Source organism: Pogona vitticeps, chromosome 8, assembly GCF_051106095.1.
Source record: "Pogona vitticeps strain Pit_001003342236 chromosome 8, PviZW2.1, whole genome shotgun sequence".
NCBI lineage: Eukaryota > Metazoa > Chordata > Lepidosauria > Squamata > Agamidae > Pogona > Pogona vitticeps.
In genome coordinates this window covers 27,990,056-28,016,110 of record NC_135790.1, presented here as the reverse complement: position 1 = coordinate 28,016,110, position 26,055 = coordinate 27,990,056, and the positions used below count along the sequence as shown (strand labels likewise).

Genomic DNA, 26,055 nt, shown 5'->3' with positions numbered 1-26,055 from the left:
TGTCAGTAGAGCTCTTAAGTGGAAGCAATTTGTTGAGGGTTTATTGAGAACTCAAGCGCGGCTTTCCGAGGAGAGAACGCTTCGGCCAAACAATCCTTCTTTCACTTTCTAACTGTCCCAGCAGGATAGCTTCAGGAGCAAGAGGAGGAACAGGGGCCCCTGTGCAAGATGGGGGATGCTGGAAAGACACAGGGAGAAAGAGAGAAAGAGAGAGAAGGACCCAATTTGCAAAAGCAGGAAAGGGCGGAAGAGCAGGAGTTTACTTACGAACTGGCTGTGTCTTGAACTCGGAGGGAGCGCTGATCTCTCCAGCGCCTTTGCCGTTGACAGCGGACAGCCGGATCGCGTAGATGGTCTCTGGCTTCAAACCCATGACCGTGAACACACCTTCCGAATTGGCTGTTCCGGAAGGGAGAGGGAACCAAAGGAGAGAAAAGGAATCCACCACTGGAAACATTTCGTTTTACCCACACCCACATTATTTTGTAGATTCTGCAGAAGCCACGGAATGGAGAACAGGGGCAAACGTAGGCCACTGCCTATTCAACAAAACGTCGGTACAAAGAATATGGAAACTACTAGTTCTGAAGAACACCAATAGGACCATATAGTAATGCATGCCCTAGTTGCACTGCCTTTGACTGCCACCCGGCATATCACTCAGTCGGTCTTTGAGAATAACTCAGAAACAACCACTTGTCCAGAATGAGTAGCTGGATGGTTAACATGAGACTCCCTTACTGAAAAAATGCAACTGGCTTTCTACTTTTGTCCAGGCACCATTCAAACCATTAATGATGGTAAAGCCCGGAATGGCTCAGGCCCAAGGTATGTGTACCAACACCTCCCCTTGTTCAAGTCTGCCTGTCGTGGGAACATCCCTAGGGGACCCTGGCATGCATCCGTCACGAGAAGTAGGATTGGTTGGGGGGGGGGGCTCTCCTGGGCTGCACCTCAGCTTTGGAACCACCTCTCATCGAAGGCACTTCTTTAATAGCTTTCCAGAAGCAAGGAAACATTTCCTTGGCAGCAAAGCGTTTATACATATTTTTTTTGGATACTGTCGTTCCATTGTTCTCTTCTCCAATGTCTCCCTGTCTAAGATGGGTTTTACCACTTCAGGAATGGATATTTTAAAATGGTAAGTGTATGTTTTCCTTTTTGTTTATAGCCACTTGTTTTCCTTTTTCTTGTTGTAGGAAAGGTAGCATCTCCTTGTTGTAAATACATACATACGTACAAGCAAGTCTTTCCTATCAGCCACAGTGGAAAGGTGGCTAATTTCTGTCACTACCTGGCTCCTCTATACAAACTCAAAATTTAGAAGTTGGAAAACTAGCGTTATGTATCCATCCCTGGATGCATGGTCTCCCTCTCCCCCCCTCTCTCTTTCTTTGGATGTGTCTTTCTGCTGGTCTTTTGGGTCCCTTCACATATCTTTCTTCCCCTGTCTTTGGCAGGGATGAAAATCTACACTCTTCCCAGGTGTTAATGCAGGACCACCATTCCCATGATCAAGGACCAAGGGTTCTGTTGGTTAGGGCTGATGGGGGTTGCAGCCTCGCAGCATCTGCAGCTCACCAATTGCTCACCTTGGCCTAGGATACTGAGGAATGAACAGAGCAGCTTCCAGGTGCTCATTCCTGCAAGGTCTACTTGTCAGCGATGGTCTCTTTTCCCCCTGGTGAGAGACTGAGGCCACCATCCAAGGCCATCCTCTCCAAGCGCAGCAATCATGCCACTCTTAGACCTGCCCCCTCCACCACACACAGTGCTCCGGACTATCAGAGATTATTCAAGAGACATAAGCTATGCAAAAAGGGCGAGCAGTTCTCAGTGCCCCAACCTTCCTCAGCGTCGTACAGCCTGCTGTGCCAGTCCTCTTCCCCCATGGCTCGCCACTCCGCCTTATACCGGAGGATGGGCACCCCACCGGTGGCCTCGGGCTCATCGAATTCCACTTGGGCTGTGCTGGAGTAGGGCTCCACTCTCTCAATGGAAGGCGCCGATGGCGTGTCTGGATCGGGAAGAAAGAGGAAACACGTTCAGGAGGAATGGGGGAGACTACCTGGAATTGCCACCGAAGCGGTCTGAGTCTGCGTGGGAGCAGGGGGAAAGCAGGCCAGCCTAAAGCAGGTCTGAATTTTTTTCTCACCCCAATTTTTATACCCATTTCCCCCCCCCACAGGTCTCTTTTTCAGAATACCTCTCTGCCAAAGGATCCCCATAAAATCAATCACAGCCGAGAAAAGGAAATGGCAGTGGCTGTGTGATCAAAGTTTGGGGGAGAATTCTCTCCCCATACTTTGGTTGTCCTTGGCCAGCAAAAATATTGAAGAGTTGTAGCCCAGTTAAAGCTTCTGAGGTGACACACAGAGTAAAATAGACCCATTTTTTATTTCTGCAAAAATAAAAAATTCAATGCAAGTTACACTGAAAATTAAACAGTTGCTAAAAACAAAAAGAAAAAAATCACCACCAAAAAAACCCAACAGAATCAATGCCCTGTTAAAAGTCCAGACACACATAAATGCCTTCAACAAGCACCTGGGGAGTCAGTGCCCACCAAGTGTCTCTAGGGACAGACAGCAGGCCAAAACTGTGGGGTCCTCAACTGGAGGCCCCCATCGGCCGTCATCACCAATCGCACCACTGTCTCTAATTTCAATGTGGGTTTCCCAACAGAGCTGCCTCTCCATAGTTCCCCCCTTTCCTGCAAAAATCACTGCAGGCAACCTGTGCTCAGGAGGGAGCAGGATCCTAGCCTGGTGCTACCTTTTCATCCTTCATGATCTTCCCAGGCCTCCAAAGAAACGCATGTGGCCTCAGAGGAGCAGGAGCAGATTAGAACCTCTTCTTTCCAAACAGGCTGTTGCACTTGTATCCCCATTTACTCAGCAAAGCATCCAGAGGGTCGGATTGCCCTCTGAGCAGCTAGCGGGGGAAATTCAGGAAAGGACCAATTCCAGATTTCTTTTTTTGAAAACAGGCAGGTGACTCATCATGTAGAGCCACGAGATGGCATGCGATTGGTACAGCAGCCATGGTGAAGTTTGAGAAATTGCCCAAATTGTTCAGTGATTTGGACGTTGGGAACTCTGGAGGCTCTCCAAGGGAATCCAGAAGCTGGCGCCATCAAAGTTCATGGAGAGCCACTGTCCCAAGTCCATAAAGTGGAACATTAAATGCTGGCAGGATGTCTTGGGCTTTGCTGTTGTTAATTTGACATTTTTAAAAGAAGGGGAGGAAAGCTTCAAGACCTCGGAGGGTGGCTTTGATGACTCACCCGCTTGCACAAGGATGAACTCTGAGGACTGCTGGCCAATTCGGTTGACAGCTGTGCAGTTGTAAGTCCCAAAATCATTTTCAGAGTCTGGCGTCACCTGCAAAGGACACATCAATATGGGGGTTTGGCACACCTTCCCTAAGAAAAAGGCTGAAGCATTTATAACATTTTGTTTGCAGAAAAAACAACAACGGATGAAAAGAGAAATGGTGAAGGTTTGGATACGGATACACTGCATGGAAAAATTAGGCTTGTTTGCAGAGTACCAGAACTCAGAGTAGATAAAGAGTATAGACTGCTGCATATATTATTAATACTATGGAATTTGGGTACCACATGGTGTGGCAATGGCCATGAGGTATAGTGGCCATCCCTAGTCCACGAAAGAGGCAAAGCCACTGAACTCTAGTACCTGGGAAGCAATTTTGTTGGTCTTCCTGGAAGAATTTGACTTTCCACCAGGAGGAGAAGCCACACAGTTTTGGTCTGACTGAGGGTTAGAAGAGGTGTTACAGCTAGCACATTGTTAGAAGGAGAAAACCTGTCAATGTTTTGGTGACACAACTTCCAATGAGCTTCAGAGAAACCTTTGCCTGATTCCTGATGATGAAACACAGAATAAAGCAAGCTGATCTGCAGCCTATGGGAGATCACAAACGCCCTAACAGTCCGATTGCCAGGTTTTTGGAATTTAAGAAACTGCTGGTTCTTCTAATGAGCTCTAGTGTCTCATTCAGCTCTCAACCACAGGTTTCTTCTGGTGTTCTTAAAATTGCAGACAGACCAATGCGTGCTTGGGAAGATGGATTCGCAGTGCCCTAATTCTAGCAGCTTTACAGCTCTTCTTACGACTCTTTCACTCTTTGCATCTACCTTTGCCTCCTAAGCAGGACTGCAGATGCTACGTCAAGCTGTCTCTGTCTCCACCATGCCGAAGGCTTTGCAGATCGACACAAATTTATATCTACAACAATAATTCCATGTCCAACCTTCTCACTGACCAGAGAGTTTTAGGTCTCACCTCTAAGTAACTGGCAGTCGGTGTGTTGTAGATTCTGATGTTGCTGTAGTTGGAGCTTGGCAATAGCTGCCCGTCCCGGAACCAGGAGATGACAGCACTGGGGTAAGCAAACACCTCGCAGGTGATATTCACCTGGTTGCCTTCCCATGTGTAAACAGCAACAGGGCCCAGCAACTTTGGGGCATCTGGAACAAGAAGAGGCCAGTGATCAGAGTAAAGTCAGAGAATCTCAAGATGTTTTTTAGAGTATCTTCATTGCTCACCACCCTTCTCTGGCTGCTCATAACACCTTTTGCTAATGCCACACAAAGATGATCAATTAGCCCTGGGTTATCATATCTGTGACACTCCACCTCTTGGAAAGGTTCACGGGAATTCAGGGATACCTCTCCTGCTCATCAGTAGGAATTTTTATATCTCCCTTTAGCCTCACATCCTGTTCCTAGCACCAGCAGTCAGAGACTTCTTGCAGCTTGCAAGCAGGGCACGAATGAAACTGACTACATTTGCTGTGCTCCTCTTTACCCCATTATTCAAAGGCACACCTGTCTCTAGAGAGGGACACTCTGTCAAACTTTTGTCCCCTAAGGCTATCAGCAGAAATCTCTTTGAATGTGGAGGCGTGGGGAGAAAGCTAGGCTTTGCAGAAGGTTAAGCTTAGCATCTTGGACTTCTTTCTGTTTAGATTCCAGCCGCAGGTCCTGAAATTCCCATTGCATTTGGGGGCGAAAGACTGCTGGCTTCTCTCTGCTTCCTGCCTTCTCCACCACATCACCACTGACCTCACCCAATCTATTCTCTGTTCGGGCCCCTTCTCTGCCAGTCCCTCTTCCTGAAAGTCCTGTTTCCTTCCCAAGTTCCATACATAAAAACTCTGTGGGCCTGGGGACAAAGAAAAGGGAGGACCTGTGTGGAGAGAGAGGTATGGTGGAATGTGCACACTTACATTGAACTTCCAGATACATCGCTTGAGAATCTTGTCCTATGGTGTTGCTAGCGATGCATATGTACTCTCCAGCATCCGTGTACTGAATGTCTTTCAGCGTCAGAGAAGATACCCGTGCATGGCTGCGCACCACAATGCGCCCATCCAGAGTCTAGCAGGAAAACAAGGTCAAGAAGTTAGAAGATGGACCACAGAGAGAGAAACAAGGCATTTAGAGAGGGCAGACCATTGACCGGCATCTGGCAAAGGGCCTTTCAGCAACCAACATTCACCTTTCACCAACTCTTCTTATACTGTTCAACCACCAAAGGCTGCCCATATGTTTTCTGCTTCCAGAACACGAACATATGGAGACCATAATGCTGTCCTTCTTGCCTGAAGTGTGAATGAGAGCTGGGCTGAAGCTGTCAGATTCACAGCAGCCTTCCTTGCAGGACAAAGAAGCTGAAATACTACTTTGCATCCCCTTCGTCAAGGCATACAGATCACTCCACTTCCCTGTGTGACCCTCTCTGTCATTTTACCTTCAAATCCATCTATTCCGTGGCTGTTCAAACCCACCGTGTTTGCTGCCATTTTGCCCTTTAGTGCTATGCTGGATTCAGGCAGAAGGAGATGGAAAAGTGGCCTCCTTTGCAGGTAGCCAGGATGATGCTCCCCAACTCTAGGCAACATGGCAGTGAATTGCACACAACCCCTCCCCCGAGAAGGGGGGAAAAAGGCTGCAAACCGAGTTTTTTACGTCCTAGAAGAATGTCACATTCCACCCCATTCCCCACTTTCATGACCCTCTGGCTCAGTCATGGCACAAACACACATCGCAGCGGGGGCAACATGACTCCTGGGGGTGGGACTGAGGGGACATTGCCCAGAGCTTGGAAAGATCACTTTTGGGGATCACGACTCCCCGAACTGCTCTGCTAGCACGGCCAAATGTCCCCGAGATCTGATATCGTTCTGGAGGCTTCAGCCAGAGCTGGCATAATGGTCGCTGCACATCTGGAGACTGTAAAGATGCCCCTTTAAGTTATGTTGATGCCATCCGATGCCTTGCTGGATCCCAAAGACTTCCCAGATTGGAGTCTGACTTCAGAGAGCAACTGGCTGTGAGTTCCCAAACTTACGGAATTTGAAGAAATGGTATTACAAAAGGAAATAGCAGAGGAGAAAAAAAGTTTTGAAAGGGATAATAAGTACAATTGATAAAATATTATTGGAAGCAGAGGATCAACAAGATTCTCTTAAAACAGTATGGGAATATGATTTGGGAGAAGAATTAAGTCCTGGGGATGGGACAAAATATGGGATATAAAATACTGAAATCTATATCTGTAAGGATAAAGGAAAAAATGTATAAGTCAGGGTGCGGCGACACTGTTGAAATGAATTAGGAGCTGGGGTTTTTGAAGATGGTGTAAAATCATGTGTGCATCCTCTTGGGATATCTTTTAAACAACTGGTTCCAAGAGGTGTATGCAGAGTTTCCATTTAGAAATTGTGGCTCATCTATTTACAGACTGGTCTGATTCAATTAGCTGATTGTGAATTAAAAAGATTCATTGCTAATAAATTTTGGTCAAGAAAGATTTTTTTCTTCTTCATCCCTCTTAATAGACATGCACAAAATAGAAACATTTCTAAGGTATCAAAAGCAAGCACACATGCATGTTTATATACACACACTTTTGTGTGTGTGTATGCGCACGCGCACACACCCACACATCCAGAGACCTATGTATATCTCAAAGAAAGTTGTTACAGGTTGATTGTAAAAAACAGCAGTAAAAAATATGTGCCAAAATAGCATTTACTGGAAAAAATGATTATCCATGAAAATGTAACCCCCAAAAGTAGGGCTGCCATATCATGAATTCATCCCACTCATGGTGAAAAGGAAAGTACCCCATTCAACTAAAAAAAGGCATCAAGAGGCTGTCAAGGAGCACCCACTGCTTTCATCTGCAAATGAATCAGCATCCCATAATATGTTCATCAAAAGCAGTACTTGTGGCCTGATTAGGCTCACACCAGCCACAAAGGAAACCAACTCAACTGACTGACTGTCTGTATCATCAGCTGCCATGGCAACAGATGCATGGCGAAGACAACTCAAGATGACTTTTGTGGGTATGCATCGGCCTGCCAAGGCAGAAGGGCACCCCATGAAAAGCAGCCAACACTACGGAGAGCCTCACACCAGGAACCACCTCAGATAGCAGTGGATCACCAGTGCCATGCAATGGCAGAACTAAGTGCATTGAGATAACTACTCTTTCCATACAGGATCGTCCCCAGGTGCAAAACAGACACAGACACCCTTACATGTCTCAGGAAGCTGCACTCATACAATCCTAGAAGTATGGAGTTGGAAGGGGCCTCTAAGGCCATGGAGTCCAACCCTTTGCTCAAGGCAGGAATCCAAATCAAAGCATATCCAACGGAGGGTTGTCTTTCTCTTGAATGCCTCCAGCACTAGAGTGCTCATCCCTCCTGATGTAATCGGTTCCACGGTCATATTGCCCTAATAGTTAGGATACTTTTCCTGATATTTAAAGAAAACAGTTGAATGGCCATGGCTTCTCCAGGCACATATCTGGAATACACCGGCTCCAGCCTTTCAGCCCACATCTCACTCCCCACTTTGACTCTCGTCCGTTGCCTCCCATCCTTCTGATCTGAGCCTGAAAACTGGAAAAGAAAAGCAGGAGCCTGAGGTGCATGGAGGCTCCCCGATGTGTAGTGGCCAATGTCACTGCCCTCCCCGGCCTTCTGCTTGAGTTGCTGCACTGTCTCCTCCTCCTCCTCCTCAAAGATAAACATTGGACACAGAGAAAGAGAGAGAGTGAGGGAAAGAGAAGAGGAGAGACTTTACCAACCTACAAACCATGCCACTACCAACACGGTGGCCTTTGTACAGCTCAAGAGCGTCTTTTTGGAATAATCTGTAACAAAAACCTTCGGGTCTTGGGAATGGTGCAACGTCCATCCCATATTTCCCAAGCCAAATGAAGCTCCCCCGCCTCAAAAAGACCCCCCCCTTCTAGTAATTCTTTGATCAGAAGGCAGAAGTACTCCCTTTTCCAAAAAGGCCTAACACCATAATCATGGAGTATTACTTTTTCTGCCTGCAAAATCTTGGTGTTTGTATGGCCTTTGGACGTCATGCCTCTCAAGGAGAATACATTGCCTCTTGGAGCCTACACAAAATTGAACTGAGATGCCTCTCTGAGTGGTGCTGTCACAAAGAGAGGCCATTTGGCACCCATGCAGTTTTCAAAATCTGAAATCTCTGTATGCTTGATGGACATCAACAAACAGAGTGGGTGTCAACCCCTCTCTGTATAGAAATACGCAATTCAGGTTTTGTTCACGCTCTGTACAACCCCGGCTCAACAGGAGCCCTTGGCTAAAATCCTCTTCGCTAAAGTGAGATCAGAATTTCAACTCTTCCTCAGCCTCAAACTCCCACAAAGACCAAGCTGCAGATTTCTGGTCCCCTCTGCAACACAAGCCATGCTTCCTGGTCGCCATTTTGGGAGTATTTTCTGGAGGACGCACGGGCTTTTAAAGGGATGCTAATTGCATTGCTTCTGAGATGGAATGTGATGCAAACAGTTGAAGGTACAGGTAGGATGCACCTGACTGGAGAGAAATGAGCAAACAAGTGCCTTTGACCTGGGCCAGGTGGGCTGTCAAGACAAGCACTGCAGTGAAAGGAACGGAGAGCTTGGCTTGGCTTTCTTCCTGGAATCCATGGCTGTCTTGGAGGAAAGGCCATGGTCTGGTCTGGGCATTTCTGCCCTAAAGAGATTTTCACCTTCTAGACTTAAAGGGAAGGATCCTGATTACTAACACAGAAAGAAAACAACAACAACACTGGTTTCACTCCACCAAAACCCCAAGGAGGAGATAGTTCTTGATGAAGTTTGACTCACTCCTAAGACACTGTGGTTGCTCATTCAAAGATGCACTAGGACACAAAGCAGCTTCTACAGCACTACCAGCAGACAGGCTGAATTTAGTATGGTAGATATACAGAAATATATCTTTGGCATTAATTCAGTTACATTATTAATACTATATTTACAGTTGCAATCCTATACACATCTGCTCAAAAGTGAGTCCGACCAAGTCCAACTAGGTTTATTCCCAAGCCTGGAGATATAGGATTGCAGCCTCAGTTGGCTTTGTTACTGCTATGAAGAATGTGTTAATTTGCAACACTTAAGTATTCATATACACTATATTACATACAGATATGTACACACACAAAACTAGAGAAGATTGGCTATTTGTTTGGTAATCTTATACCTCTTGTTTCTCGGGCCGGGTCCACGAAGCCTGGAGAGAACAGATAGATAAACACAACACACACACACACAAAAAAGAGCAATAAAAGTTTATAAATGTTGTTTGCTTCCCCCACCTTTCAGTTAATATGTTGTATGCATCACACTTCATTCCATGCACATGCCAAAACGAATTTGAGTAGGGAGGTGGGTTTGGGCAAGGAAGAGTAAGGAAACTGAGGTGGGACGTCCACTGCCTGGTATTCATTCCACCCGGTACTATAGTCTTTTTTTTTAAACTTGGTTATCAAATGGCAGCCTGTTTCCCACATGCTTCTTCTTGGTACCAAGGCAACTGAACTTGGAGATTCAATTGCCTTGCCATTTTGCCATCCCAGCAATGCCCTCCCCCATAACTTTGCAATGCAAAGATATCAGCATAAGTATTTTCCTGGTGCTACAGAAGCACAACACTCTGCACACAAGCACAAACCAGCTATGAAAGCCATACAGTTTTAAAATGCTTCTCCATGCACATAAACAAGCATTTCCTTTCTTGTCTTTTATAGGTGCATGCGGTTTAAGAAGCAAGAGTACTCGTATCAGGAAAAAAATAGCACCGACATCCGGTGAAAGCAGCAGCAGAACCTACTTTACATCTAAGAGCAGACTACCTGAACCCATGTATGTTTTGTGCCTATGACGTTTGCTTTCCCAGCTTGATCTGCTGCAATTCAAGGAGTCTCGGATCACTTGCCCATCGTACAGCATGGTCAAGAGGACACAAACACTGCTCATGTGCGGATGGCGGCAGCAGACACAAAGACCAATGGACACCAAGCATATGAATGGAAGGTTCAAGGGGTGAGGGTGTGCAACATGGCCTTACTTCCCAGAGCATCCCCAAGGAAGGTCAGTGCCACCAGTTGCAATGGCAAAGTTTTTGCACACCGTGTTTTGCACACAGTGCATATTGAAAAGCCACTTCAGCGAATGCATGATCACCGTTCCTGCCCTGATTAAAGAGTGCTTCAAGACGCGGGTGTTCTCAAAGTCCTTCCCTCTGTAAGAACGTCCCCATTCAGCCCAATAGAGGACATTATAAGATGACCGCTTCTCGTGCAAGGGACACACATGCAAATACGAACATAATGAGACTCTCTCCATGGTCACGTCTCATTACTCATCACCTAGATAAGTCTCCAGCCTCCATATGACCTTGACACGCTCTGTGTAGCAACTCAAAATCGGTGACAACGGTGATGATATCTAAAGGCCTGCCTCGGGTTCTCTTCTGACCACTCTCATACGCTCGACCCAAACCCAAGTGGGAGAACAAAAACAGAAGGAACAAGAACCTTCTCTCCACGGAAAAGAGCTTGCATAGGGCATGGCTCAAGAGCCGCAGGTCCAATGAACTTCCCACATGCCATTAGCCAATCTGCCCCTCTCTCTGCTTCCACTTACCTCATCTGCAATATGCAACAACTAATATGGGCCCTAACTTACAAACTGTTTTAAAGAGATATTAAGATAATAGACATAAAACATCTGAATCCTTGAAAGCATATTATTATTATTATTATTATTATTATTATTATTATTATTATTATTATTATTATTATTATTATTATTATTATTATTATTATTATTAATTGAAGTTATATTGAAGTCTCAGCATCAAAAAATTTAAAAAACCAAGCTTTTGAAGATCATATCGAAACCTTCTTTGAAGCAGGCAGTGCCAATCAAAACCAGAGAATCTGACACAAAAGAAGTGACTAGCTGCCAGGCTTGAGAATGAGATATACTTTTATAACTAACTCTGATAAGCCTGAGTTATCAAACAGGAGCAAAGCTGAAGTCTGAAGAGTTTTGGAGTGCAAAAGGTGCTCACCCCAATTACAAATCTGCCTGGAGTTTATGGGCTCAGGCCCCTTCCCAATATCACTCCAGCAAGGGAAAAGAAAGGGTACAGGCCAAGGCAAGAGAGGAGTCTGAGGGCTCACGTTTAATTACAATTAATGCTCACATAGTATAAATCCTATCAATTCCTCACCACGTAAGCACTAATTGGATTGCTCGCAGCCCCTCAAGGGTCTATTCCTGGCAGCAAAACTCCTTGATCAAGAGCATAGTTCTGATGCATAGCTAAAATGCTGCCATGGTTGAACAACTGATGCAGCTGACAGAGGCATCCATGTTCTTCTACATAATCCCATTCCCTCCTTCAAGGGGAACACATGTGAGACTGTCATGGTGGGTGCCACTACATGGAGTTGTAGGAAGTCCTTGTTTGAAAATAATCATTTTTGATGTTTGCTGCTTTTCAGCAGATCCCCTGGGGAGAAGCCATGTCAGCCTCTTGCAGCAAAAACAACAAGCAGTCTTGTGGCACTATGAAGACTATGTCAAATAAAAACATGCTTGTTTTTAAGACTCCTTGTTGACTTTTCAGAAGACAAAGCTATGGTTTTCCCCAATCATCTCGTACTAGAAAGCAGAAGATCCTAACTAGGATCACAAATCCAGTGTAGTGCCACTGAAACAGGAACTTCTTTAAAACCATGGTTTGTTAGACGAGGGATTGGAAATACGTCCTCCAACATAAGTATAATGGGCACAAGGACCTAGCACTGGGAAGGGAAAGCTTTGGTCCTTCAAATAATTTGGAGTACAATTCACACCAGTAGTACTATTAGCTATGTTTGGTGGGAGTACAGAAATTATAAACCCAAAAATCAGATGGACGAAAGCTTCCCCAACCCTGATCATGAAGAAGTGTGCAGTTACTGTAACAAAAATCTTAACAAAAATGGGTAAGACCAAAAATATCCATAGCTCAACATCATGTGGCTAGCAGAGGACAAAAAGATATTTATGGCAAAGATGGCAAAAGTCCGACCCTCTTATTAACTTCCCATCATTTGGCAGCCAGAGACATTCCACACCGAGAAACAGAGATAATACTTTTGGCTTCTGTGGTGAACGAACCCCGTTTTTTTTATTTTTTACAGAATCCTTTCTCATGGTAGCTACTCAATATTGAGTATTGATGGGTTGCAAGGCTCATACGAGAAGCCATCCTGCTTCACTGCATTTTTAATTGTTTGGTCCTGGAACACGCAGACTTCTCTTTAGACTAATAACAACCAAGTGGCAGCATAAACACATGCAAATTGCTCAGAAGACGTGGTATTACACAAAGAACAAGAAAACCCATCCAACGAACAATTCAGCCCACATATTTCAAAACAAAAAGCCAGTAACACTGCAGCAGCAACATGTTCTCTGAATTACTGGCCTCCCCACCAGCACTATCACTATACATAAGAAACTATCCAAAGGAGGATGAGCCTTCATAGTTCCTTAATATAGCTTGCCCAACGGCAGAGGTGAGCGCCTCAAAAATAGTTAGCAGTTTTATGCTAATTTACTGTTTGCTTGTTTATTTATTTTAAATATTTCATACCCTGTCTTTCTCCTCAAAAGGACCCAAGGCAGCTAAGCTTCTGAACAGATGGTCCAAGAGTAACATGGAATCCTCAGAAGGACCCACCTCCCAGGATCTCAGCCTTTATCTTTCCACATGTGTGAACAGCTCCCAAAAAGAGCAACAATGAAAGGGAAAACGAATTCAAATCCTGCTCCAAAGGGCTGCTTCCAGTGGTTTCCACTTGAGTTCAATGTGAAATCCCACAATCTACCTCGTTGAGTCCCCTTGTGCTGTGAGAGTGGCTGGATTCTGGAAGTTAAGACATCCTGTGGATTCCATTAACCTGGTCCAGTAACCTACATTATTGTAACATTCTTGGGGCATCACAAAATTCAGGAATCGATGCAGATTGTGTGAAGAAGGTTTACATGAGTTACTCCACAAAGAAAATCTAGCTGCGAATGCAAGAACTGGTCAGAAGGAATTAAGATAAAAATCCAGGAGGAGCAGGATGCAATAAACCCACTTCCCGCAACCTGGTGCTCTTCAGAAATGTTGAACTGCAACTGTTGTTATTCCACAGGCTGGTTGAGGAAGGATAAAAAAGTGCACCGCTTCCATTGACATCAGAGATTACAGGCAAACTACATGTTCAGATCCTACTTTCTTTCCTTTTTCATACTGTCCTTAACACAGCCAGTACTTCCCTTTGCTTTTTAAATGGGATGAGGTATGTAATATGCAATGCAGTTGCAGTAGCTCTGAATTCTGAATCACTCTGAATTACTCCTGTCGCATCGATCTGCCTTACCTACAGGATCATTCTAGCAACGGGTAAGAATTGCTAGCCAAATCTAACACGGAGCTATTCCCTTTAATGTAAAACTGCTAATTATTTTTGCCACTGAGAACAAAAATGGTTTCAGCATGTGACCAACAACAACTAATGAGTGAACACAAAGGAGCCATAGCTTTTGTGCCTGGAGGTACGTGCAGCGTGAGACCACAAGTGCAGGAGATCAGCAGAAAAATAAAGGCCCGTGTTGGTCAAGAGAATCTTTTTAGGCTACATCTGCCTCTCTTCCTCCCCGCCCCCCCACACCTGCCTATTTCAGCCCACCAGCCAAATCTGTTTTAGCAATCGCTGCTGTTCACGATGATAGACGCTGGAACCAGAGCATCAATGCCTGTCCTGCTCTGCTGGAACCAAAGAACAGGGTCTCCTTCCCTTGCATGAATCATTCAAAGGTCCAAGGGTCACCAGAAGAAGGAACCAAAGGTGTCTAGCCAAAACTGGCACATCCGCTAAGCTGCTGGCGCTCCCCGGCCTGCCAGCAAAGACAGATACGGATTGTTCAGGCCTGTAAATAGGTAAGACTCTGGCTGGCTGCGAGTGGCAAGAACGACCTCCAAATGAGCAGGCGGCACTGTCTAAAGGGGCTAGAAACCAGGGCCTCTCATGTCCCCATGCGCTAAGGCAGACACTGGCATTATCACTCAGCATCTTCCTGGGGGACACAACAATTCCATCCCACAGAATGGCTGCAGGTTCTGTAGAGGAAGGACAGCTTCCGGTTTGGGCTGAGAGTTCATGTTAGGAATTAAAAGTCTTCCCTGCCTGTGGGCTTGTTCTCTAATTCTGATCCTTTGGCTTCTGGTCCCTGCTCACTGGCCAGCCCTCCCTCTTCTCAGGCCACTAAGGACTCAGGACAAAATCAAGACATTTATTAAGGAGGGCAAAAAGAAGAACAATTTGAAATGTTACTTCAGCCTATAAAGGGGAACCAAATGGGGAAAAAAGGGGGCTATGAAATAATGTCACGTTGATATGATTCGCTCTCCAGGCTATTCTCATGGGGCAACCGCTGCTATCTGCAACACACAGGAGAGTCCCAAAGGGGGGCATCCAAAAATATCCTCCTGTGCGAAGGGTTCTGTGTGACATCTGCAGTACTAAGGCTGAGCATCTTCCTGTGTGGACTTCCACCATGACGTGAAGAATCTCCAGCCTGTCTACATATGGATAGCCCAGAGGTGAAGGCTGCAGCTGGACCTCTCCAGCTTTAGTGCAGCCTGGTCAACTGGCACCAGCCAGCTACTTATGCCTCGATTGTAGGGGATTGTAGGGCACTGTAGGTGCAGAATGGCGGCCCAAGGAGGACGCTGGGGAGCCTTCCCCATCTCCTGCTTCTGACGTCAACTGTCGCCTGACTGGCCGACTTATTTGGTGGCCTTGGTCTGGCAAGGTTTCCTTTAGCATTGGCTCCTCCTTTGGGAATGTGAGGATCCTAATTTATTTATTTATTTTATTTAACTTATATGCCGCCCACACTACGCCTACCTTAGAGAGCAGTTTTATGGATGGCAGGAATAATGCATGCAGGCTCTTTGCAAACCACATCGGTGCTCAATGTTACTTCTATGGAGGGATGTGAATACTTGGTTGTCTTGTTCTTCAAAATGTTCTTCTCACCCTTGTCAAGAGAGCCTAAAGGGATTAAAGCAGGGGTTCTATACCTCTCAGGTGCTACCTGTGCCTGCCCTGGATCTGCCATGCTTTGGTTTCAGTGTGGAAGGCAAACTGCCTTTAGAGCGGGAGCAGAAGAGGCTGCAGGCCCATCCGTTCACCCTCTTTGCAAGGAACAGGTGCTGCAAGAGGACCAGATCCAAGGAACGGCATTACCTTCTCTTCATTGCTGATGTTCCTGGTGGAGGTCCTCCAAGTGATGGAGGGAATGGGGTCCCCAGAGGCCTCGCAGGTCAAGGTAATCTGGTCTTCTAGCTCCATTGCAGTTTTATTCTCCACATAGGTGATTTTGGGTTTTGCTAAAGAAAGGGTAAAAAGACACGCAAAGGAAAAAGTTTATTTAGTTGTTTAGAACACAATACCATCCTCCAAGGACTTATCCAAATGAATTCTGTTCCCAGGCATCTTAATGATGCTCAAGCAGGTAACGTAATGGAATGCAGAGAGTTTGAACATGGCCAACTGAAGGAGTCAAAAAAAAAAAAAATGAAACCAAGGTTGTTATAATCTGTATGTATTACACAATTCGACAACCCAACCAAATTTAGGTTCCAATCCAATACCCACTGGAAAATAAGAGTCACATGTTTACTTCTAGGCAGACATGACTACAGTATGCTCTACTTTGACATTTTTTCTCAGAGCAGATTAAAATATGATTTAAAATCCATAGGACTATGAACACTGGATACACTATTGGATGGACCGTGAATTTAGGATTATTATTTCACGTTATAGGGGCACGCCAACATAAAGAGAAAATACAATTTTAATTTTAAAAATTAAGATTTAGAATTCAAACAATATCCTACAATCCAGTACCTAAAGCAAAGTTTCATACACTGGCTGGTGTCTCAAATCTTACTTCTGCAAGTTGCAGAAAGCAGCACTGGGATGAAGTCGATAAACCTATGAATTCATGAAACAGTCTCCACATCCACATCATCAAGTCTCCCTTAGTATCCTTAGGGACTAGAAACCTTTTTTTAAAAGCATGCATAAAAGCAGGCACGCCAGCTGGAGGACACTAGTTTCAGCCAAGGGTCGTGAATGGGATACCCAGGTCCAACTCTTGGCCGTTTGATTTCGATGTAAGAGGTGGGAGGGAATAAGTTGCTTGGTCTAAAAATCCAGCTTACCGAAGACTTTGAGGTGTACGGTAGCATCATGCTCGCCAGCCTTGTTCTCTGCAATGCAGACATACTCTGCCTCATCATTCTTCTCCACCTTGTAGATTGTCAGTTCCGAACCGTCGTAACTGAAGCCATACTTTTCATCATCCTCCCCTCTTTCTATTGACTCCCCATCCCTGCAGAGTGCAAACCACACGGACAAGAGTGGCGGTTATGAACGGAAAGCCAGGCAGTGGCTCAACCCCTGGCTGCCAGACAAAAATGGACTGAAAGCAAAGCATGGCAAGAGGCTCTCGGCAGCACAGGTGCCCCTTCAGCAAAAGCCTGCCAGCCCTCCAGCCTCAAACACAGCCTCTTTGCATTGTACATCTTACTTGGTCCAGCTGATGGTGGGCTCCGGAAAGCCATCCGCATCACACACCAACTTGACCGACTGGCTGAGGTTTGCTGTCGCATTCACAGTGTTCTGCCTGGAGCGAACAGTAGGAGGCACTGGAGGAAAACCAAAGAGGAAAGAAGGAATGAGACAGACTTTCTCTGGGCAAGGAAGGGTGAAACTAAGAAGCTCCAGATCAATGCAACGCAGATCCCAGAAAGGAGTGCCATTCTTGTAGAATCTCGCCTTCTTTTCCCTTGCCTTTCTGCTTTCGACACATTCACTTTCCTTTACTGTGTTTTTCAAAGGAAGTGAAGCACCCAGACTTTACCCTTCAGATAAAACTAGTACACAGGTGTATGTTTGGAGGTGGATAGCATAGAGGGAAGAGCTTGAAAACCTTAAATATGCAGGACTTGGGACAATATTGCAATATTGTACCCTGAGGAACCAGGGTTGTTGCTTGTTGTAAGCCGCCTAGAGTGGTCTAGTACGACCAGATAGGTGGGATAGAAATAAAAATAAATAAATAAATAAAATAATAAACACCATGAAGAACAAATGTCAAATCCTGAGCACCTCTGTGCAAGGGAGGCAGAGACCTCTCTCTGAAACTTGGGACAAGACTGCCTGTCAGTACAGACCAGACACAGGACCTCCGGATGTGATCAACCTGCTGCTCTCATGATTTGTCAACATTGCCAATGGGTGACATATTACTGACTTACAAGGACAAAGAGGCTGACAGAATCTAGGGCCAACGTCTCTCTTCCTAACTCACCATTGACAATGACCCGGATATCTCTGAAGTCCACCTCTCCACGGGCCAAGATCCTGCCTTCGCAGCGGTACATCCCCTCGTCGGTTTTCTTTATCCCTCTGATCTGCAGGTAGTTATTGGACAGCACGACAAATCGCACTGGAAGAAGCAGAACAAGAGGGCTGATAGCTCCATGTCTCCCTTTCCACAGCAAGCTCATCCGAGACAACAGAGTATCTCTTACTCTTCCTTTCAGGTCCTAACACCTCGCCAATCAAGGTCCCACCCTGAAAGGCACACTACAATTGCATGTATTTCATTCCTTTCCAAAATGCCCATGCTGTTTGTTAGTTTCATTTGTTGTGTTTGTTTTGGTTAGATAAGAAAGAACAGGAAGATTCCTTCTTGTTTTTTATCCCCCCACCCCCCGTGGCTTTAACAGTTTTTGAAATTTCAGCGGTTCATCCTTGTCACTTCACAGCTCACACAAGTGGCTCCAGAACTAAGCTCTGGCAGTGCAATAAAGGTATAAGGGGTTTTTCCTCCTGCCCCTCCTGCTTACCATCTTTTTTAAGGACCACATCTCTTCCCATATGCTTCCACATAATTGTGGGAGGCAGGGAGGAGACCACATCACACACAATGACTGCATCCTCTCCTTCTTTAAACTCCTGGGGGCTGGGCGCATTCTTGAAGGTCAGCTTCTCTAGAAAGCAGATGCAAGAAATGAGAAGAAAATTAATGCATTATTGTCAGATTTCATACACAAAACTGGAAGCATGGCACATAGGTCAGGGAAGACTCCCGTACACAACTATCAATGCAATCAAGACTTCATTGTAACTTGAGCAGAGGCACTGGAAAAAGGACTTGGAATGCCAAGGGTCACTCAAGTGAGTGAAGCCATCAGCTGCCAGGAGAGAACAAAACTCCACTGAGGTCACTTGCATCTACCACAATATCTAAGAAACATTCATCCCCAACTGGACACAAAATGCTTAGACTGATGACATATTGTTTGCCCTTATCCACAAAATAGTGAGCAGGAAGACATAACCATAATACTTAGGTAAACAATAATAAAACAAGGTATTGGTTTCTAGACAGAGACAGCCACAACAAGAGCAGCACTCGGAGACTCTAGGCTACGGACTGTCATAGCAGCCCCCGGCTCTTCAGCGTATAAGATGTGGGGTACAAGCCATAAAACCTGCAGTGCTGCTTTGTTTCTCAGGTGTCCATGCAATGAGAAAAGAGGGACTGACTTGCCTGCCACGGGCATGAGACTGATGTTCAGCCTCATCTACCCTCTACAATCAGCCACAGCCACCAGAACAAACACTAATGCTCATAAACACCCATCAACAAAGACAGAAGTTGGGTGCACAAATGCAGAAAGGCAGTTATCAAACTTCCGGGCCACTCCACCGAGGTTAGGTCTGGAATATCCACCCTAATGCCAGCATTTCCTCTCCTGTGGCTTCCTAACAAGCAGAATTTCTCACTGAACAAAAGCAGTTCCTGCCTGATTTTGCCAAACTCCCTCCTTCTCAGTCTAGCCCCTCCAAAGGAATTGGCCGGTATCTTACGGAAGATTTTCACATTGAGCGTGGCCTCCTCATCTCCTTCCTCACTGGAGACGACACACTTGTAGATGCCAGCATCATCTATGTTGACGTTGTAGATGGTAAGAGTGGATGAATCCTCCGTCCGCACCACGGAGATGTGCTGCTGGTTTGTCGTCAGCTTCTCGCCGTTGGGAGCAAACCAGAAGATTTCTTTGGATTTGGCATCACCGGTCACTAGAACCAAAAAGGTGAAACGCTCAGGAGTAAACACTTGGGACTCGTTCAGAGAACCCTCTGAAACACAGCCTAGTGTGGAAGATAAGTCCCTTGGAATGGCCACTTTCAGGTTTCCACACACATGTTGTTCCTCTTCCTTCCAAAATGTCACAAGGGAAAGTTGGAGTGGCCAGTCTGCCAAAGGTAAAGGGAATGCAATTCAAACAGGGAGCTGAAGGCAGATCATGATTTCTAGAACAAGGAATGGTGGAAACTGTTGTTCTGAAAAGGTTTAGGAATAATGATAGCGCATGCTGATATTCTACAGAGAAGCCCATAGGCTTGGATTCCTTGGAAGGATGCCACAGTGACAATTCAGCCATTTAAAAGCAACTTCGATTGTACTGTACCAACATTGTCTTTGCTTTTTGTCTGCCACAAAACACATTCCACAAGTGTTTTCATTCCAAAGGTGTTTACTGCCATTGAAGGTTTTTCTCGCTCAGCCTTCAAATACAGCTTTTATATAGCCAGACCATCCAAGAATCTCCTTCATGCAGTTTATGAAAAAAGCTATGTATTGTGACAAACAAATTATATCAGGAACATAAGGATCTGGCATTGGCGTCTCACAGCAAAAGGTTACTATTACGCATTATGGTGACTAACCAAAAACACAGGACGTGTTACTCACCTTGACACAAGAAGAACTTGGACTCTCCAACAGGCACCTCTACTTTATTGGGAGCAATGTTCACCTGGAGAGAGACTGTAAAAAGGGACAAAGCAGAGAAACGCTGTGAGATTCCATTGTTCTAATGCTATAGTTCTCAAGAGTCTTGCTGAATTTTACTCCATGTCTATGGAAGACTTCCACATTAATTAGAAGTCTGGAATTGGGCCACGCTACCAACAAAGCACAACAACATTAGTTAGATGTGGTCTAACAAAATGAAATCAGACCACATCTTGACATGGAAATTAAAAAACTAGTTTTGTGACATTGCAGAATCCATTGCCTTTCTCCCCATCATCCCTTGGACACGGGGTAACTTAATACCAAAGGTTTCTGGTGATGTTAACTTTCCTTGCTGCTCACTGGCATAGAGATTGAGCAAGAGTTCTTAATGACACACAGGGCTCTCTAATGATTTTTGTATCATCTAATCTTTTTAAGGCACAACCTGTAGCTCAGGCTTGGAGAGGGAAACATGTGACACAGGGCCAGAGACCGTCTTGACTGCACCTCCCAGGAGTGGCAGCCTACAAATAGATGTCCTGTTTACTGCAAGCGCTCTCTCACTCTCACTCTCTACTGTGAGATCTTACCACCAGACATCGTATGTTGTGATGGCTTGTAACAGTGGCAGAAGCCTTAAGGGCCAGGTAGACTGCCAGACAGGAACACTTGTGAGTTCTCTGGGTTTGTGTGTGCAAAAAATGATTGGCAATTGATGCTAATATAATTCAGTTTTTGTGAATTAAGCCTTACCTTTTTTTCCCCCCATTGATTTCATGTTAGGAGCCAGCCAAGAAGAATGGCATGGAAAGGCAAAAACCCCAACTCAACTTTTAATCTTAATCTACAAACAACTGGTTCCCAAACTTCTTCTTTGCCTTAGGCATTTCCCCCCTTGGAAATCTATTTTTTTCCCCAATCTTACACCATCACTGGAGATGATGGTCTCTCCTTCCCAGTACCAATAACATGCCAGCTGCCCTTTCACTTTGCTTTATTTCTGTGCAATCTAATTTTGCTCATCCATATTACTTTAACATAATTCACTCCAAGACGGAATGGCAGGACCAAATGTAATCACACAATGTGAAAGGTTTATTGGATTCAATGCAGTGAGACCTAAATAGCCCTGGACCGTAGAGACTCAGCTTCTTCCTTCTATTTATCTTCCTGGCACTTTCTCTTATACATTCTGCAATGCCTACCTCCCAGTACGGGTTTTCTGCTATAGGGTATCTGAGCCCAAGTATGTCATGGCTAGAAGGAACCATTTTAAGTGAGTGGCAATGAATGTACTGCTTGAGCATGAAACATCACTGCTGACGCAGAAGTCATTATCCTGAGATGACAGACAAAACAACTGATAATTGTTTAAATTGGTGATTATATGTTGCTTTTAAATCTTGACTTCTAATGATTTGCGGGCTGTGGTGAGTTCCAGTGTCTGGAGAAGGGTAGCACAACAATCAATCAATCAATCAATCAATCAATCAATCAATCAATCAATCAATCAATCAATCAATCAATCAATCAATCAATCAATCAATCAATCAATCAATAAATCCATCCATCCATCCATCCATCCATCCATCCATCCATCCATCCATCCATCCATTAGCTGTCATTCCTATCACTTGTTGCCTAAGACCCATAAACTAGCTAGAGATATCAAGGATTCAACCCATATACAAAGCATGACCTGAGGTATGTGCCCGCCTCATAACTACCACAGCAGCTTTCTAGTGACTTAGAGCACTGGTTCAACCAGCCTGGCATTATTTGTAGTAATAACTAGCAAAGTAGGTCAAAGACAGTTCTTTTTAGCTTGAGGGAGAGCTTCAGATTAAACTAGTGAACTTTCTTTAAATGCAAGTTTTCTGCTCTATCACTGAGCTCTGTTCCTTTCAAGTGACCCGGGGAGCTTCCTCCCTCCCTCCCTCCCTCCCTCCCTCCCTCTCTCTCTCTCTCTCTCTCTCTCTCTCTCTCTCTCTCTCTCTCTCTCTCTCACACACACACACACACACACACACACACACACACACACACACACACACACACACACAATTTTACATAGTGTCCTTGCAAGAAAGGTCAGTTGTGTATCACCAAAGATTAGGATAAAAATGTGCATAAATATGTATACTCAGAGCTTCAAATTTAGAAATGATCACAGTAATTTAATTCGAACTGTAACGCTTCTCATCCTAGAGAGAAAAACTGATGGGATGACCTGTTTGCCTGCTTTGTCTCTCTGCCAGGTGCTACTGATGGCCCTCTCTCCCCTTCCTGAAGAATTTGGTCCATAAGCCATTCCTGCTTTCTCCAGCCTGCCTTATGGGTGGATGAACTAGACCTTGCTAATGAGTGGCTCCACCAAACAAGCGTTAAAAAAAATGAGGTTAAACCTGTTTCTAGGTATTTCCTTATCTCCGAACCAATCTTTGTTTTCTATTGAGTGATACTTGAATGACCCACAAACCCTTCACACTCCAAATTCAAGCTTGGGATACCCTTGGGAGGAGGCATGGCTTATCACAACCCCACACACAAGTCAGGCATGATACTAGCTACAGATGTACTGTATGTCCTGTAATGCCAGGATATGCCAGAGGGCAACTTCTCAGTCGGAATCTTGCCAGCTGGGAATATTTGCTCCATACCGTAGATGTCCCTACCCAACAACATTCTCCTTCAACTCAAACTCTACGTTCTGTGAGTGTTAAGGTCTTTCATGATAAGTAATGAGCCATTAGGGATGACATAATTGGATCCTGGCTCCCTTCCACGGACAAGTTTGCTGGAGCTTCCCGGCCTAACAAGTCCAGGTCAAAGAAGAATTTCAAAAGGTCTGCCCTAATGTGTGCGATTTCTAAATTGCAGCCATTAGCTGGAGGAAAAACAATTGCCTTAATAGAACAAATGCTCGCTCCAGCATAGCTAACACATTTCTCAATTCCCTAGCACTGCAAAGGCTTGATTTGTTAAACCGTTGAGTGGCCCAGCGCTGCAGAATTGGCTGCTTTCTTTAGAGGTTCGTCAGACCACGAAGCAATTTATTTCAACCACCGATCCGCTCTCAGATAAGCATTTTGAAAACTGAAATGATCCAGTAAAGGTAATCATTATCTCCATGAAATGCTAGCAGCATCCTTCCTTAGCCAGGAAGAGGACACTGCAGCCTCCAAATCAGGGATACCAGCACATGGTGCCTTCATATCCCATCTCATCTACAACAACAGAGCTGCAAAAAGCCTCTCTCCAAAGGGGAGGGAGGAATAGCTACCCAAGCCCAACTAATATTTATGCCTCTATTACTGCATGAAGTTGGAGAATAAGAAAGCAGGAAAAAAAATGGGTACACAGGAAAACAGGCACACAAACCCCCTGTGGATACCATGTTACGATCTATTATAGGCATGAAAGGAATGTATTATTGCTTCTAAAATAGATTAAAGCAGTGACCAGACTAGCTGTAGTCCACTTTTTATCGTATCACTGAAATAAATGAAATTTTCTCTTGCTCTGTGCCTTCTTGTATCCTTTAAAAAAAACATGTAAAATCCCATCTGCTGGGCAAATCCTTTAGAGCAGAGCCTACACAGACACCTGCAAGAATTATGGCTGCCAAGAATCTTATGCTCTCAGCGCAGACTTCGTGACCATGGCATGAGAAATGACTTTTCCTTTGCTTTGGCTTTACCGATGGCATCCATTAATCCATTAATAAATCCACTCCATCACCCTTGCATTCTTCTCAGCTACCTTTGAATCTGATTGATGGAAGTACCGAATGGATCAAACCTCAGATGAAGACAAAGCTACAAATCAGGATTACCTAGTCAAAATCATACCTCCACAACAATATAATAAACCCACGAAGTGGCTTTCATCAAAGCCCTCCATCCATTTGCACTTTAGAGATATTGATACTGACCAGACTTCAGGAACAGTTCCAGTGCTAAGAAACATGAGGAAGGGCGCAAGGTGTAGCCTTGGGATGGGTGACCTGAAATTCCAACTGCTTAAAGCAATGGCAAAAAGAACTCTGCCTGTTTACTCCTGATTTACTTTCTCCTAGAACTCTGTTGCAAGGGCTGTTTGTTCCTATAAATAAGCTATTGCTGTCAATGCCACTGATCCAACCTCTAAAACATCCGTGTCTAGTTTGAAAGCCTACTTTGAAAGCCATCGTTAAGAAGTGACAGGTTGACAACGGGACTGACTGTGCTGCTGAATCGGTCACAGAAATTAACCAAGGGGGGCTGAAAGGGCATGGCTCCTTGGTCCAGGATACCAGAGAGAATCATGCGGGGGAATTGACTGGCTTCTATCATAAATGAAATGCTGATTTATTCTGGTTCTTGTAAAGGGTGGTTAAATCTTGGCCTCTTATGGACTGCATGCTTTTGACAGCCAGTAAAAGCAAAGCTGTCAACTGATTTTAAAAATATTCAAAAATAAAATAGAACAAAACAAAACAAAAAAAAAAACTGAAGTGAGAAGTATGTTTGCTTTTTAAACGTGGCACCAGTGACAGTCTAAAGGTCCAAAGTCACCCCTCATAGAGCCAAAGCTTAGATATTATGGTAAATGTGAGGAGACTGCTGCTAAAATCAGCAGCTGCAAACCCAGTTCCCCCTTTTCCTTCTGCACGCACGCTCCCCCTGTCATCACAATGTTCGGCGTCCTCTGAATATTTTTTCTTCTTCTCATGCTGATTCCTGCTGCTTTTTCCATACACTGGTAGAAAAATATAATCTACTGCAGTATCAGGACAGATTAAATTTTACGAAACATTATGGGGAGACAAGCTAGACATAACCTCTCTTGTTTTCAACAGTAACTACGGGTTTGGCTTCTTTAGAAAAGTCTAGTTTGGCCTTTACTTAAAAGAAAAGGCGGTATTAATTATCTTCAAATACTGGAAGAGTAGAGACTGAATCCTGCAGATGAGGGAAGGGAAAATGGGGAGCCCAAGATGGACTCATACAGCAAATATAGAGCTTGCCTTTTATAATGTCAAAATATTTGCTTATTCCAGCACCCTTTTCTCTGACTTGCAGCCACTCTCCAAGATCTCAAGCAGAGAGGTGTATTTCCTATTACAGCTTTCCCACTGGAGACACTGTTGAGTAAATTCAGGACTCCTGGGCATCAAATATGTTTCTTAAAATGTTCTGTTTATTATCTGCAGGTGTACCAACAAATATATTTGCTTCTCCACTGGGACCAGCAGCTTATGTTACGTTCAGGGACCAGCCATCCACATGCCAAGCAGGTTCTTCTCTAAATGGTCCAAGCCCAACAGGAGCTGGTTGTTGTGGGTTTTCCAGGCTCTTTGGCCGTGTTCTGGAGGTTGTTCTTCCAACCTCCAGAACACGGCTAAAGAGCCCGAAAAACCCACAGCAATCATTAGATCCCGGCCGTGAAAGCCTTCGCGAATATATCCAACAGGAGCTATTTGCTTTCCTGCTGACCAGGAGGATTCATCCAAGATCCATCCTAGTCCCGAGCAGGTACTTGGACGATTGCAACCTTAGATGGTCAGAAATACGGTCGTGTTGTGTATTCTCCACAGTCACAAAAAGAGTCCCAACTTTTAGGAAAGTGTGATTCAATCTATGGGCACACACAGCATACACACACAACCATATGTGCATGTTCTTCCTCTTATTACAGTCAGAACCTGGAAGGTGGCATTAATTGTCTAGACTGCAACCCATTAAGACGCTCCTCAAGCAATCCCCAGACTCAAGGT

General features: G+C 44.8%; 1 protein-coding gene across 12 annotated transcripts in view; it reads right to left on the bottom strand.

Moving 5' to 3' along the window:
• The window catches only part of NCAM1 (neural cell adhesion molecule 1), a 187,202-nt gene that overhangs the window by 49,807 nt on the left and 111,340 nt on the right, over nucleotides 1-26,055 (bottom strand). For 6 of the 12 annotated variants that reach the window (XM_078379599.1, XM_072979323.2, XM_072979326.2 and 3 more), the window contains exons 2-14: nucleotides 20,253-20,327; nucleotides 19,364-19,576; nucleotides 18,337-18,480; nucleotides 17,796-17,933; nucleotides 17,013-17,130; nucleotides 16,645-16,814; nucleotides 15,662-15,804; nucleotides 9,565-9,594; nucleotides 5,254-5,404; nucleotides 4,308-4,492; nucleotides 3,287-3,383; nucleotides 1,847-2,017; nucleotides 268-399 (exon numbers count right to left, since the gene is read on the bottom strand). In XM_078379599.1, the coding sequence (XP_078235725.1) occupies nucleotides 268-399; nucleotides 1,847-2,017; nucleotides 3,287-3,383; nucleotides 4,308-4,492; nucleotides 5,254-5,404; nucleotides 9,565-9,594; nucleotides 15,662-15,804; nucleotides 16,645-16,814; nucleotides 17,013-17,130; nucleotides 17,796-17,933; nucleotides 18,337-18,480; nucleotides 19,364-19,576; nucleotides 20,253-20,327 (1,767 nt within the window). The remainder of the gene's footprint in view (nucleotides 1-267; nucleotides 400-1,846; nucleotides 2,018-3,286; nucleotides 3,384-4,307; nucleotides 4,493-5,253; nucleotides 5,405-9,564; nucleotides 9,595-15,661; nucleotides 15,805-16,644; nucleotides 16,815-17,012; nucleotides 17,131-17,795; nucleotides 17,934-18,336; nucleotides 18,481-19,363; nucleotides 19,577-20,252; nucleotides 20,328-26,055) is intronic. The other 6 variants (XM_078379600.1, XM_072979324.2, XM_020793279.3 and 3 more) reach the window with 1 other exon arrangement.